This window comes from Gopherus evgoodei, chromosome 10, assembly GCF_007399415.2.
Source record: "Gopherus evgoodei ecotype Sinaloan lineage chromosome 10, rGopEvg1_v1.p, whole genome shotgun sequence".
Lineage (NCBI taxonomy): Eukaryota > Metazoa > Chordata > Testudines > Testudinidae > Gopherus > Gopherus evgoodei.
This window is the reverse complement of record NC_044331.1, coordinates 12,440,124-12,453,831: the sequence shown is the minus strand read 5'-3', so window position 1 is coordinate 12,453,831 and position 13,708 is coordinate 12,440,124. Positions and strand designations below refer to the sequence as shown.

General features: G+C 52.1%; 1 protein-coding gene across 1 annotated transcript in view; it reads right to left on the bottom strand.

Annotated features, from left to right (window-relative positions):
- Positions 1-774: 774 nt before the first annotated feature.
- Positions 775-13,708, bottom strand: part of RGMA (repulsive guidance molecule BMP co-receptor a) — a 35,968-nt gene continuing 23,034 nt past the window's right edge. The window contains exons 3-4 of the mRNA XM_030578909.1: positions 9,026-9,537; positions 775-4,815 (exon numbers count right to left, since the gene is read on the bottom strand). Of these exons, the coding sequence (XP_030434769.1) occupies positions 4,105-4,815; positions 9,026-9,537 (1,223 nt within the window). The 3' untranslated portion in view covers positions 775-4,104. The remainder of the gene's footprint in view (positions 4,816-9,025; positions 9,538-13,708) is intronic.

Genomic DNA, 13,708 nt, shown 5'->3' with positions numbered 1-13,708 from the left:
ATAGCTCATGCCCTGAAGCATAAGGCTGTATATCTCATATCAAATGTTCTTCATCCTCTGTATAACTGAATGTTTTTGTAATCCATATCAATGGCTAATTCTTTCCTTCAATCTTACTGTAGCCTTGGCCCCAAAGGTATCTAGTGGAAGGGAGTTCTACAAGCTAATTATGGGGGCAGGGACAGCTCAGTGGTTTGAGCCTTGGCCTGCTAAATCCAGGGTTGTGAGTTTAATCCTTGAGGGGGCCATTGAGGGAACTGGGGTAAAAATCTGTCTGGGGATGGGCCCAGCTTTGAGCAGGGGGTACTTCCAACCCTGATAATCTATGATGAAAATGTGCAGTTCTGATTCCATCCAGTAGAGGGCAAAACCTGACCACCACCCTGTTGGGCCAACAGCAGGCTTTGAACCTAGGCCCTTCAGCATTAAAAGCATGCACCTTTTAAACCTCTGAGGTAGACCAGCCACTAGAAGGAGACCAAGACTCACTCTGTCCTAGCATGTGGATTTTCAACCTGGAAGGCTGCAGTCATCCTAACGTTCCCATGTTGCCAAATGGGAGGACAATCCCAGCCAGATGGGGGAGGTGGCTGAGGATGGTTCATGGCAAGGAAAAGGGGGCTCTGGTTTGCCATAGAGTGAGAATATTCCACAAGAAGGTGGAAGCTTATCAGGCTGTACCTTAGAGTGTTATCACACTTTCTCATGTCTTTTTTTCATTTTCCTTCCCGATTAAAATCAAACACAACACAAGGCAGATGGAAAACACCCACTAGGTTGTTGTCCAAAAAAAAAAAAAACAGAGAGAACCTTTACTTGCATTTTCATCAATAAATAATTTACAGTATGTACATGCAGTGACACCCCACATGGGTCCAAAAAACACAAGGAGCAATTAGGAGATTCTTCCCCCACCCCACCCCACCCAAAACCAAAATCTTTTGCTTTTATTCCAACCACATCAGGTCTTCCTTGGCCACACTGGATCAAACACAACCAAAATAAAGTGCTTAACTGTTTGCTTCTAAAAGAGGGATAGCCCAACCACCGTAATATATTCCACCACCACTGGAGCACTGACCTACTAGGGAGGGCCTGGGCTATGGAGACACAATCAAGATCATGGAGGACTTTCCTCCTCCAGAGGGTAGCTCTGACCATGGCATAGCTCGCTCTCTTATGCTGCCATGTTGGGAAGTGGCACCGTTGACAGCAGATTGACTAACAGCAATGTCACTCTCAGAGGTGCTGCCTACCCAGGGCAGTACTCATCCTGTAGTGCTGACAGCTCCATGTCCCACCCCTCCATATAGTTGGGATTATTTGTGGGGTACCCAGGTGTGGAGCAGGTGTGTCACTGCCTCACCATAAAGCAGATAATGTGACTTTAAATATTGACCTCTCCAATTTCTAAGAGAAATAAAGATTTGATTTTTATGTAATGAAGGAACTAGTCACACTGAAGCCAGAGGATCTGCCCGCTGCTAGCTACCAAACACACTAGGAGAGTGTTGTTCCCTCACTGACACACATGCACATTGTCAGCAATGGAAAGTTTCTAGGACTTGTGCTCACCCAACAAGGTTGGAAGCTGTTAAACTTGGCAGAAATAGACCATTGGTCATACCATATGGCCAGGATCAAACCCAACTTGGAAACAAGCAGTTCATAGCCACTATAGGAGCCTTAAGGAGGAATATGGTCTAGTGGACTGGACTGGGACAAAGGAGATCTGGGCTTTGTTCCTAGCTCTCACACTGCCCAGCTGCGTTACCCTGGGCAAGTAATTTAATTAACTGTGCCTCAGTTTCCCCTCCCTTCCTTATCTGAGTTGAGGCAGCAACTGTCCCTTACTAGGTGCCTATATGGGACCTAGCAGAATGGGGTCCTGATCTTAGCTGGGGCACCTAGGCTACTCTACTATAAATACAGATAATTTAGAATGTCTCAATTATTTCTTTTTCAAGCTGCCCCCCTAAGAGCTCTGTGGCCAGCGAGTTGGTAGATTTACCCTCCAGTGGTTGGTCTCCCCAGCTCCCTACATTGTGAGATCCCTATTTTAAAATCGCCCTAAACAGAAACACGGGCCACCAGCGGACAAAGCAAGGAGCGAAGTAGTAAACACATCTTTTCGTTATTTCTTTTCTGTTTTTTGTTAAACACCTAAAAACCTATTACATCTCTTCATCTGTACAGTCACATGAGACCCACGCCAGGACTCCACAGATTAGAGACACTATATATTACACCCAATGACACACGTTGCATTTCTCTGCTGCTTTACAAATGGAGGTCGAGAGCTGGCAGGACACAATGGATAGTTGCTTGAGTATTTACAGGAGGCAGGCACGTGACGCTAGTTTATATGTGCTGCAGGGTGTGTCGTACGCTCATTCCTCTCCGGACTGGCTCTCTGGGTGCCGTCAAGAGACCATCCATGATCGCTGGCTGTCCCAGTGATCTACCCGCACTTCTGGGGAGATCTCTGGGAAATTCCTGCTAGGGGAATGATGGAGCATTCCCCTAGAGGTGTCCCAGCTCCAGGCCGAGGTACAGATGGTCTCATCATTCGCTGAGCAAACCATGAGGCAAATCCCAGAAGCACACGGAGAAGGGGAAGGGGCACTGCATCCCTGGTAGGGGAGACTATTGATCGCTTACTGCCAGGGAACAGAGCCTTTGGACAGCTGGGATTCCTCAGGGTCTGCCCCGGCTGGATTTTCAAACAGTGCCCTCCTCAGAATCAAGCCAGGAAGAACTAAGGTGTAACCGGTCTGAAATGACATCACTAGGAGTGGAGCAGGGGCTTAGCAGCAAACAAGCAAAATTCCCCCCCATTCCCTGGGCACTGCCCCAGCCCCACAGCTGCTCTCCGGTGGGATGAAGAAGGACAGGGCTAGAGGCGGCGACACTCCAGCCTGTCAGTGAGGGGTTTGAGGAGCTCTGACTGGTCGTCCTGAAGTACGAATCTGGGAGATCACTGGCACCTCCCCACTCGCTTTGCCTGAGCGCCCTGGGAGTTAATGGAATCAAAGGTCTTCCACGGCACAAAGAGCACTTCAAATGCTGGGGGCAGGCCAAAGGCAAATGTCAGAAACCACTTGAATACTGGCCAGGTTTCTCCCTTTGCATCTCGGAGGCGAGGAGGGCCCAAAGGATTCAACCTTGTGGCTATGAAGTGAATCAGAGTGTTAATGTGCCAGGATGGTATTTCCCGGATCCCATTAGCTCCCAGACGCCCTGCGTAGCACAGCAAAAGCAATCCGTGATTGACTCTCCCCATCCCCCAGGAATGGTGCCGTTCAGCGAAGGATGAACTGTGCGCCTTGGACACCTGCAGGGAGCCGGGTGCTGGGAAGACCAGGGTCTTTAATGAGCGATAGAATCCATTCCAGCCAACTGCTTGCCCCTGCACCCTCTCGCCATGTGTGCCCAGCGCCCAGAGGGCACCATTGTAGCTCCTCTGGTGTTTAGCACCCGCATTTGTACAGGCAGCCAGCTGAGCCCCAGGAGAGGGCGGGCCCTGCTTAGGTGAGTACCACCAGCTGTTTGCACACACACATCGTCCCCTCCTGCTGAGCTCTCCCCCACTTCTCACCCCGGTCACATCTATAGGAACACTGACCAGCACCGGGTACTCAGACATGGTGGGGCCGGGGCCGGTGAGCAAAGCAGGTGTGAAAACATCCTGTCTCTGTGTCCCGTGACGGTCTCTAGGCATGGGCCCATCTCGCCGCATGCCATCCTGACCAGCGGGGGCACTGTCCCTTCCTCTCAGGCAGCAGCAGCCGCCAACTCTCCTAACATGAAGTCACTTTCACAAATGCCAACATCACAGCCACCACAACTGTTTGCAGTACCACGAGGGAGCACTTGGAGGAGGCGGGGGCATCCCACCCTCCTCACCCACATGAAGAGGAGAAGGGCTACATGAGGTCTAGCTGCTCTCTGGGGCAAGCCCATGACGTTCCAGCGGATCTAACTCTGAGGACAGGGGCTGATTCTTTAGCTCCCAGCCGGACCTGCTGTTCAATCTCTCCTCATCCAGCACAGACCATCGTCCCCTCCTGCTGAGCTCTCCCCCACTTCCCACCCCAGTCACATCTATAGGAACACTGACCAGCACCGACTCAGACACACCAGCACCACCCAGAGGCCAGGGAGGGCCTGGGGATGCCCCGGGGGGGCAGTGTTGCCTGGACTCAGCTCCCGTGTCCTTTCATAGAGGTGCAGCTTGTCCTTGTTGGAATGAAGCATCTTCACGTCCTCAAAAGCATAATAAGCCGCCAGGGTGAAGTTGACGTCCCCCGTGGTCAGAAGGTCGAAGACGCAGGACTGGAAGTACAGGTCCTCCACGGGGAGCTTCTCCCGGCACTTGGCCATGGCCGTTTCGTAGGTGAAGACCTCGGGGGAGGAGGGGAGGCTGAGCCCTTTCCTGCGAGCTCGGCCTTCCGTGCCCTGAGCAGAGCGGAAGGTCTGGAAGTCAATCTGTTGGTTAAGGGGGCAGCCCCGGAGGCAGAGGTAAAGGCCTTGGTTGTCCCTGTCCTCCACGGCGTTCACTACCTCCTCGGGCATGCGCACAGCGAAGGTGAGGTAACGGCCCACCTGCCTCACCACAATGGTGGTGCCGATGTACTTGGCTTGGATCTCAATGTGCTGGCCAGACACCTTCTCGGTGATCTTCAAGCTGTTGGCGCCATGCCTGTCGCCGCCGTTCTTGGAGCCGTCGGCGAAGGCGGCTGGGAGCTCGTCCATCTCCGCCTGGTACACTTTCTGGTCCACGCACTCTTGGAAGCTCTTGAAGATGATGGTGAGCTGTAAGGGGAAAGGGAGGAGACAGAAGTGGGCATTAACCAACGCTGATAACCCCATTGAGCTCAGCCACCAGTACATCTCATTAATGAATACAAAGGGGTTTAGGCCTGACTGGTTCATTCATCAACCACCACCACGTGCCTCCGGAAGCGGTTTGGAACATGGAGAATCAGTCTTTTGGGGCATTTTAAATTCCACAAGCACAAAGTTCCCACTACGAGATTTCTCCATTTTATGCACAAGGCCACCAGGCTTCAGCCTACAGGCGGATGCATCAAGGGGCATATCAGCTACACACAGGAAGGAACCAGAGACAGGACTAGAACCCAAAGGTCACTCTGCCAAATCCCACAGAAGTTACTTGTTGGAGCTGAGCTGTGACCCTGAGACCTGGGAGCAGAGGGGGAGGGAGAGGAAAGTCCACTGATTATCCCCGGTTAATGTGTGTCATGTCCCCAAGCCACTGGCCTATTAATTGTTCTTGAGAGTTGGTTCATGCTTCCCTTCTTCAATTTGCTGCAGGTCCCTTTGACAAGCCTGTGAGCCAGAGGGGTATCCAGCCCCTCGTGGTACGACCACAGAGAGGAAAAGGGACTTGCTCAAGCCCACGCAGCAAGATGGTGGTTAGACTCGCAGGTGTTTCTGGATCCTAGTTCTGTGCTCAGGCTGACCCCCTCTCTCTAGCTGGGATTTCCCTGTCAGGCTACAACAGGTTTTAATACCTCATGGGAGAGCGTACAGGGAGTTTAGAGCTTACACGGAGTCTATTTATTAGGGATGTGTCTGAACCAAAGTGCTCTCAAAACCTTAGTGAAGTTCCAATCTGGATCTAAAATACACACCTGACAACCAGGCTCCTGGATCTGACCCCTGGGACATTTGGATACATCCTGCTATTTATTTACATTGCTTCTGGGACAAACACCAGTTTCAAATGGCTCCCAATGGGCATTCCCCTTGGCCCTCCCGCTGCGAGGGATCTGCACCAGCCATTCTGCCCCAGATTTCCCACTGCTGCTCCCACCAGTTCAGTCCCACTTAGCGCAGCAATGGGGGAGCTGTAGCGCAGATCAGCCTCCAACCCTGCTCAGCGCAGGTTTACACAACACAGGGCTTAAAATCCCTGCAGCCTCCTGGAGCCCTGTTTATGTACCCGGGTTCCCACTGATGGAGCTGAACTGGTGGTGGGAACAGTGGGGAATTCTAGGTAATACTTCCTCGCACAGCCGAGGCTATCCACAAAACATCAGCCACCCTAGGCCCTGTTTTGGCAGCAGCACAGTTCCCATTTCTTTGTCCCTGCAGAAGACTCTCCTAGTCGGAAGGGTTTAACTGGAGTTAAAAGGTGTGTCCCTGTTTTCCTCGCCAGATATCTCTATTAAAGCTTTCAGGTGTTGGCAGGTATGCACCAGGTTACTGGAGGTTGTATCCTCTCACTGAGAACACCCTGCTCCAGTGAACAGCACCAGCGCGAAAGCCTAGATGCACACAGACACCATCTGCCTTGGAGCCAACCTGCGGAGCGAGGGCTGCCTGTTCCAACAACTCTTCCTGCTGGGTAAACTTGCTGAGTCGCCACCCTGAGCGATGACTCATCACTTCTCAGCACCACAGTCCTGACGCAAAATGGTGCAGCGCCCCAAATAAGTTCCAGGACCTAAAGGCCCTGCAAGCTGCAGGCCAGCCTTCATTGAAATTGCGATGCTTCCCATTCTAAAGAGGGATGGTGGCAAACCCTCTCCTCAGTCCCCCCCGGAGTACTGTGAAAAGGGCCAGACAAGGATCCATGCTCCCTAAAGGCCTGCAAAACATGCAGATCCCTTCTTACCATCCACCCTACCTTTCCTCTGTGTCAGGGTAGCTGAAATGAGTTCCCTCCCAGCTTTAGCACTCATGCAGCAAAGTGGAATTCAGCCGCAGCATCCCTCAGCTCCAAAGCCGTCCTCAAGCAGAAGCTGGATTTAACACTTAAGCCGTGTCACTTTGAGTTCCATTGTGCTACAACTAGGCATTTGCCACTGGATTTACTCAGTGCTGCACCCGGTCCCTGGAGAACATTTATCTTGGCTGCCACAGCGCAGCGAGAACAGACTGCGCCCCACAAAATGCCTCGTCCTGACCACAGACACAATTACTAGCTAAAGCAGCTGGGAAGCCAGCACTAGAAACCCAGCTCTTCAGCTCCAAACCACAGGCTTTCCCATGTGAGCTAACACTCTCTCTTACCCATCATAGGTCCTACGGGATGCCAGGTGACTTATCCTCCCTGGGGGACCAGCCACCAGGAGGCATGCCACACACACAAAGCAAGAGCAGTATGGAGATGGTGACAAGGGAACATGATCCCTGAGGCTCCCCCACCTCCACCAGGTTTTCTTCTCCTCTGGCATTAAAACTGTGGTAGGTTGTGAGGGGGTGGATGGATGAGAAGGTTGAGAGTCTTGCTGGGGCTGGATGGTTCAGGCAGACTGGGCAGGGAGCCTTTCACCTTAAGAAAAAAGAACAGGAGTACTTGTGGCACCTTAGAGACTAACAAATTTATCGAGCATAAGCTTTCGTGCTTATGCTCAAAGAAATGTGTTAGTTTCTAAGGTGCCACAAGTACTCCTGTCCTTTCTGCTGACACAGACTAACACGTCTGCTACTCTGAAATCTTTCACCTTAAGGTGACTGGTTCAAATCAAATGCTGGTCAGCAGAGAGCAACAAAGGTGACCACCCTATGGCTGTGTGGGTCAAACCTGGCCTTAGATAGTGAGTGACTCGCTCTTCTCTCCAGATGGCCCCTGCCCATCAGGCTTTGAGGCAACACAGAGAGATTTCCCACACTCAGCCTGCTCTGGAAATGAAGAGAGGGCTTCTAGCCTCGCTGCTGGCACAATATTCGCCTCAAAATTAAAAGGACACAGCCAAGGAAGCCACTTACGTACGGGGCCGAATTCCCCCCACCCGCTGGGGGTCTCTGCAGAGAGACACAAATAGCAGCATCGTTCTTCTGCAACTGACAAACTGCTCGTTATCCGCCCCCCTCCGGAGTGCAGGGCCTGGGACAACTAGACAGGACAGGAGATTTGCACAAAGAGCACGGGACCTCTCGCTCTCTCTTTCTTGCAGTGGGAGCCTTGGCAAGAAGGTGAGTTTTCACCTTGCTGCAGGCTCCTTCAGCTGCCATCTCTGCCACTTTGCACAGGCCACAAAATAAACAGGAGGGCAGGTTCAGCGAGTTTTACTTGTTGCCAGCCACCTCTGGCACCTTGTCATCTGCCTGCTGTTCCCATCCCTGAATGGGAGTGTCGCAGTGCCCTGCAAAGGAATCTGGCCAGGAGGGCTGGAACACAATCACAGCTGCAATGCCATGGGGGGAAGGGCAAAAGGGAAAGACGTGTGTTTGTGATTTGCCCTTCTGGGGGTGCTGCCAGCCTTAGATCCTTGGGCCTGCCCCCTTCATGATCAAGGCTGGTTCCAGGCACCAGCATTCCAAGCAGGTGCTTGGGGCGGCAATCTGCAAAGGGGGGCAGTCCGCGCATTTTTGGCCCCAAGCAGTGTGCTGAATTGCCGCTGCGGATGGCGGGGCCAGTCTGTGTGCTGTTAGGGCAGAACATGCGTTTCCGCGGCAGCGGCAATTCGGCAACAGCTTCTATGTTCAGCTGTCCGCGGTGGCGCAGCTTCTGTCTTCCGGCTGAAGACGGAAGCTCCCGCTGAATTGCCGCTGCAGCAGAAACGCACGTGCCGCCCTAACGGCACATGGACTGCCCCCACCATCCACGGCGGCAATTCGGTGTGCTTCTTGGGGCAGCGAAAACAGTAGAGCTGGTCCTGTTCATGATCTGAACCTTTCTTCACAACCTAGGCCTATGCCAGGAATGATACATCTCCTCTGACAATGCTCAGCAATCTGAGGGGGGCCAGATGCAGTGGTGAGAAACCAGAGTCCATCTAGGGGGGCGGGGGAGTGGGGAACCAGGAGTTTGAGAGCAGAGAGTCCAGGGAGAGGGGCTTGATTTTCTGGCCAGGACCCTGTACTTGTGGTGGCTCGGACTTGGTCTCAATCCACTGGATAACCTGGCACTTGTGGATGAGACTCAACAGTTTTCCGGGGCCCTTTTGTGGAAGGCAGTGGGAAAAAAGGTGATTCAAAAGGTAACCCCAAGGGGGCAGTGTCAGAACATCGCCATCCCCTAAGGGGCTGCCCACCCGCCCCATGCCTTTACCTTGGTCGTCGCAGTTGCTGAGGACCCGGGTAGCACCGGCGTGTTGGTGACCTGGACATTCAGGTAGTTATTGTCTATGAGTGGCCAAGCCCCCTGCACTTTGCAGGTCTGGAAGCTGTCTGTGAAAGTCCTGAGGTGGGGGTCCCCAAAGAGCCCGCAGTGGGTGTAGTTTGGGGGGGCTGAGTGCTTGTGAAAGCTCTTCTCGTAGTGGCAGATCTCTGGGCTGTCGGAGCGCTCCTGGCTGTCCCCGGGGGGTAGTGTTCGGAGGCGAGGCTGCGAGGTGGGGCCATCTTTGGAGCAGTTGTGTTGGACCATGAGGTCATCTATGCCATGAACGGCAGAGTGGTAGGCCAGGTCCCCCCTGCAGGTGCGAGCCGTGCGGCGGGTGCAGTGGGCGTAGGTGCGGAGTGCCGTGCAGAACTCCGGTGCCTCCTCCGTGCCCAGGTGGTGAGAGCCAGATGTGGCCGCCCAGAACTCAGAGTTACACTTCAGGATCTTGCACTGAGAGGTCGCTGGGGAAAAAAAAAACACAGGTGCTGTCAAGATGCCCAATACATGGATCAAATACAGCACACCACCAAAATGCCACCACTGCTGGTGAGGGCCGTGGCAGCTGGGTAGCAGCACACACAGCACTACCAATAGGTCAAGGCAGGAAGCGAAGAAGAATCCAGTCCCCAGATGAATCCTCAGGGGGAAATTAGGAAGGTGGACTAATAGAAATGTGGGCCTGGAAGGGATGTTCAAAGGTCATCAAGTCCAGCCCCATGTTGTGAGGCAAGACCAGGTAAACCTAGACCATTCCTGGCAGGTGTTTGTCCAGTTTGTTCTTAAAAACTCTCCCAAGCGAGGGATTCTACAACCTCCCTAGGAGGCCTATTCCAGAGCTCGGACACTCTTAGAATTAGAAAGGTTTTCCAATATCTAACCTAAATCTCCCTTGCTGAAGATTAAGCTGATTACTCGTGGTCCTACCTTCAATGGGCGTGGAAAACAACTGAGCACAGTCTCTTTATAACAGCCCTTAACATATCTGAAGACTCTCCACATTGGCTGGGATGCTGAGAACAGCTTGACATCATTGATTTGGAAGGGAAATACCATTGGGCCTTTAACGTCAGGAGGCTTTTCGGGCTTGACATTCAAAAATATGCATGAGCAATTGTGCATCCAAACCGGTGTTACAATGGTGCCATTGATTTGCGTTCGCACTTAGCACAACTGCATGCCTGAATCAGGTGTTTGTGTGCAGTGGGTTAGCTAGATGAAGAGCTGGTCTCCCAATACAGCTGATCTGTATACAGGGGCATTGGCTGTGGACAGTGGGGTAAAACCAGGCTCTTAGCAGCCGTAAGTGGGGAGGCCCTGGTTTTACACTCCACTATGCTCTCAGGAAGGGAACTCAGTCAGCTCAATAGATCCTAGCGTGTCTATTTTCTGACGGAAAGGTATGGTTCTGAAGACTGGGGATTTTTCACGGATGTAGCTGCACTAGTGCAAGACCTGAGCGCAGATACACCACACTAGCATGAACAGTGAGTCACACCAGTACAGCACCCCCTTGTGTCCAGTTGGGCTGTCTGCAGTAGGGCAGCTACAGCAGTGCAACCCCCTCAAGTGTAGACAAGCCCTGAATAAAGTCACACCCCTAGCACAGTAGGTAAAGGCACGGGGCCAAGATTCCTGGCATCGAGTTTACCTTCTGGGGCCGTTTGTTCACACTCCCTAGGATACCCAATACCTCCCCACCACTATATTGTGCTGCCCTAGCACTGTTCCCAATCGCTAGATCCCTGTTGTGAGTCTCCTTCACGGCACTAAAACCTCTGGAAGGGCAAACGCCTGGCTCCTCCGGGGTCAGCAACTCACTCAAACCAGCCAACCTGGCAGCTGCCTGGGGAGTCCGAAAGGCAGAGAGCTGAGGAGGAAATACAGTACAAAGGAGGAACAAACAAAGTACAAAGGAGCTTTCTCAAGCAGCTATCAATCACCTGATCTCCTGTACCTAGCACCTTGACACAATGCACGTTCCAGCGGCTTCATTAATGCTGGGAACAGTGCGTGCCGACCTCTGGCCCACCTGCCCCCGCCTCAGTGCTTTTCTAAAGCTGCAGAGATATGGGCATCAAAGGGAAATGTGTGAAAGGAAACAGGCAAAACCCTAATCAGCCGCTGGTGCTGGCCTCGGTTGTGTAGAGAACAGATCAGCTTCGGCAACATACTAAAGCAGCCTTCTATCGAATCAGCAAGGCTCTGCTCCCAGGTCAATGCAGCCATAGGGACTGTGCACACTGACGGCCCTCTGCCAACCCTGACTTCTGCAACTGAGCACTCAGAGCCGCGTTAAGGTGCCCAAAAGCCGAGGTGCAAGACGGGGAAAGGCAAAGTACAATGGGAGTTTAGATTCAGTTCTTTCAGGGGGGACATATTTTCTGCAAAGGGGGGGGAGGCGGCTCCCCTGCAGCAGGACATGAAAGTGACTCTGCAAAGGCACTAGGCACAAGGCCTGCGTTGCACGGACAGTGCGCTGCCAATGGCAATTTGGAATCTCTCATTGCTCACACCACTTAAATATTCCTGGTGTTTTCCTTTCCCTCCTCCTAATCGGTTCCCTTGGAGCTTGGAGGTCATGGAAACTGTGCAGGATCAGGCCAAAAGCATATCCAGATGCATTCTGGGGGTGTCTCAAAGCCCTACATGTTTATTCCTGTCCTGGGCTTTGTTTAGAGGGGAGTTCACAAGGCAGTTATACATGCACAAATAAAGCGACAAAACCCAGCACCACTTCATACTGGAAACAGTATGTTCAAGTTTTAACTCTTCCCTTGCAGTGTTGGAAACACCACCGATGCCAGAGAATGAGAAAGGGAAGAGGACTATAAACAAAAAGGGACCCTGCATGAAAGCCGTCAGTCTCGCGTCGCATTCCAAGAGGAATGAAATGCAAAAGGAAATGGCGGAAAGTTTCTGAGTTTAAAAAATCCAGGTTTAACAAGCTCAGGTGCTAGTAGTAACACAGGGAACACAACAGAACCTCACTCAATTTTACCAGCATCAAGCTTATGAACCATTTTTTCTGACCGGGCAGAGGAGGGGGCAATCAGAACGAAAATGACGTCAATGAAGAGCAAATCGACATCCCTTCACACTGCGATCTTTCAATGCATTAGAAATCATTTGAAGGGGTTGGAAGGACAAGAAGAAAACAATGCAGTGCACTAGACAGCAATGTATGAACTGGACCTATGGCGATTTGGAGGTGTTAAATTTTATGAATTTTCCATTCCATGAACTCCATAATCCCGTTCGTTAGTAAAATGGGTGTTGTGCTGAATACGATTATTTTTATTTCAACAGTGTCCACTTAAACCTGAACAAATTATTTCATCAGCATCCCTTTTCAGTGGATGGCATTTTGCTGGAACATAACTGTGGGTTTTTTACCACAGGCCGCTATGTGAGTTGCAGAGAAAGCCTGTTGCTGTGTGTTTCAACCAGACGAGATTTTGCTGTTTGATCACATTACCTCAGTGGTACATACCCCAGGGCCTGGATTTATGACCTCTAACTCTAGGCCCTAAATATTCTATCAAGGCTAAAAGCCACATGTTAAAATTGTTGGTGATTAAACATGGCTGATATAACACTGTCCAATAAGACTCATGTGAGGGCATGGTGCAGGCCTAACCCACTGCTTAGAGACAGAGCGCGAGTCAGAAGTGAAGTGCACTGTGGGGTCGGGGACACTGCGATGAACGATCAGCTTAGCACGCGACAGGACACCCCCGCCGGAGTATCAATCTGTTGTAATGATTCAGCCAGACTTTGCTGGCACCTGGAATGCAAACAGGCAGCATTTCAAGGTGAGACATCCAAGGTGTGGGTTGGAACGACAAGTTCAGTGTGCAAGGCTGTCATGAAGGGAAATTCCAACTCCCTTTCTTTGGTGACAAGCCACCCAAGCTCAGAGCTTGTGATGCCACTAAGAACCTCATGACAGAAGAATTAAGTAGATGAAAGGAGTGCTGGGGTGATAAAAACAGAATCATGTCCAGAGACCCCATGGTCCCCAGCTAAACCATAAATCTGCGGCATCAGGCAATAGGACTTGCAACAGATGACTCAATAAGACTCCCCCTCAGCTGTCAGTAACAGTAATGCTTAGAGGCACATTTGTAGGAGCCCAGCTATTCTCAGGAATAGGGTGCTTGGTGCTGGTCTCTAAGATGCATCTTTAGCTTGGAACAGGAGGTACAAGCCAAGTTCTGTACTGGCATTTGGGCAATGACCCAAAGCCAGCAATGCAGTAGCAACGGTTTTACGGCTGCGTCACAGGTGCCGTCCTCCTTTTGAGACATTAAACTGAGCTCCTCTCTGCCCCTCTCTCAGAACTCGCCGGGTGGGAGCTAAGGATCATGGGCACTCAGAGCAATCGCCTCAGGGCTGCTCTCTCAGCACCGCAGGGCAGGGCTGCCCAGAGGGGGGGGGCAAGTGGGGCAATTTACCCCAGACCCCCCAGGGGCCCCCACAAGAGTTTTTCAGGGCCCCTGGAGCGGGGTCCTTCACTTGTTCCGGGGGCCCCAGAAAACTCTCGCGGGGCCTGGGCCCCCGGAGCTTCTTCCGCTCTGGGTCTTTGGCGGCAATTCAGCGGCGGCCCAGGCCCCCTGAATCCACTGGGCGGCC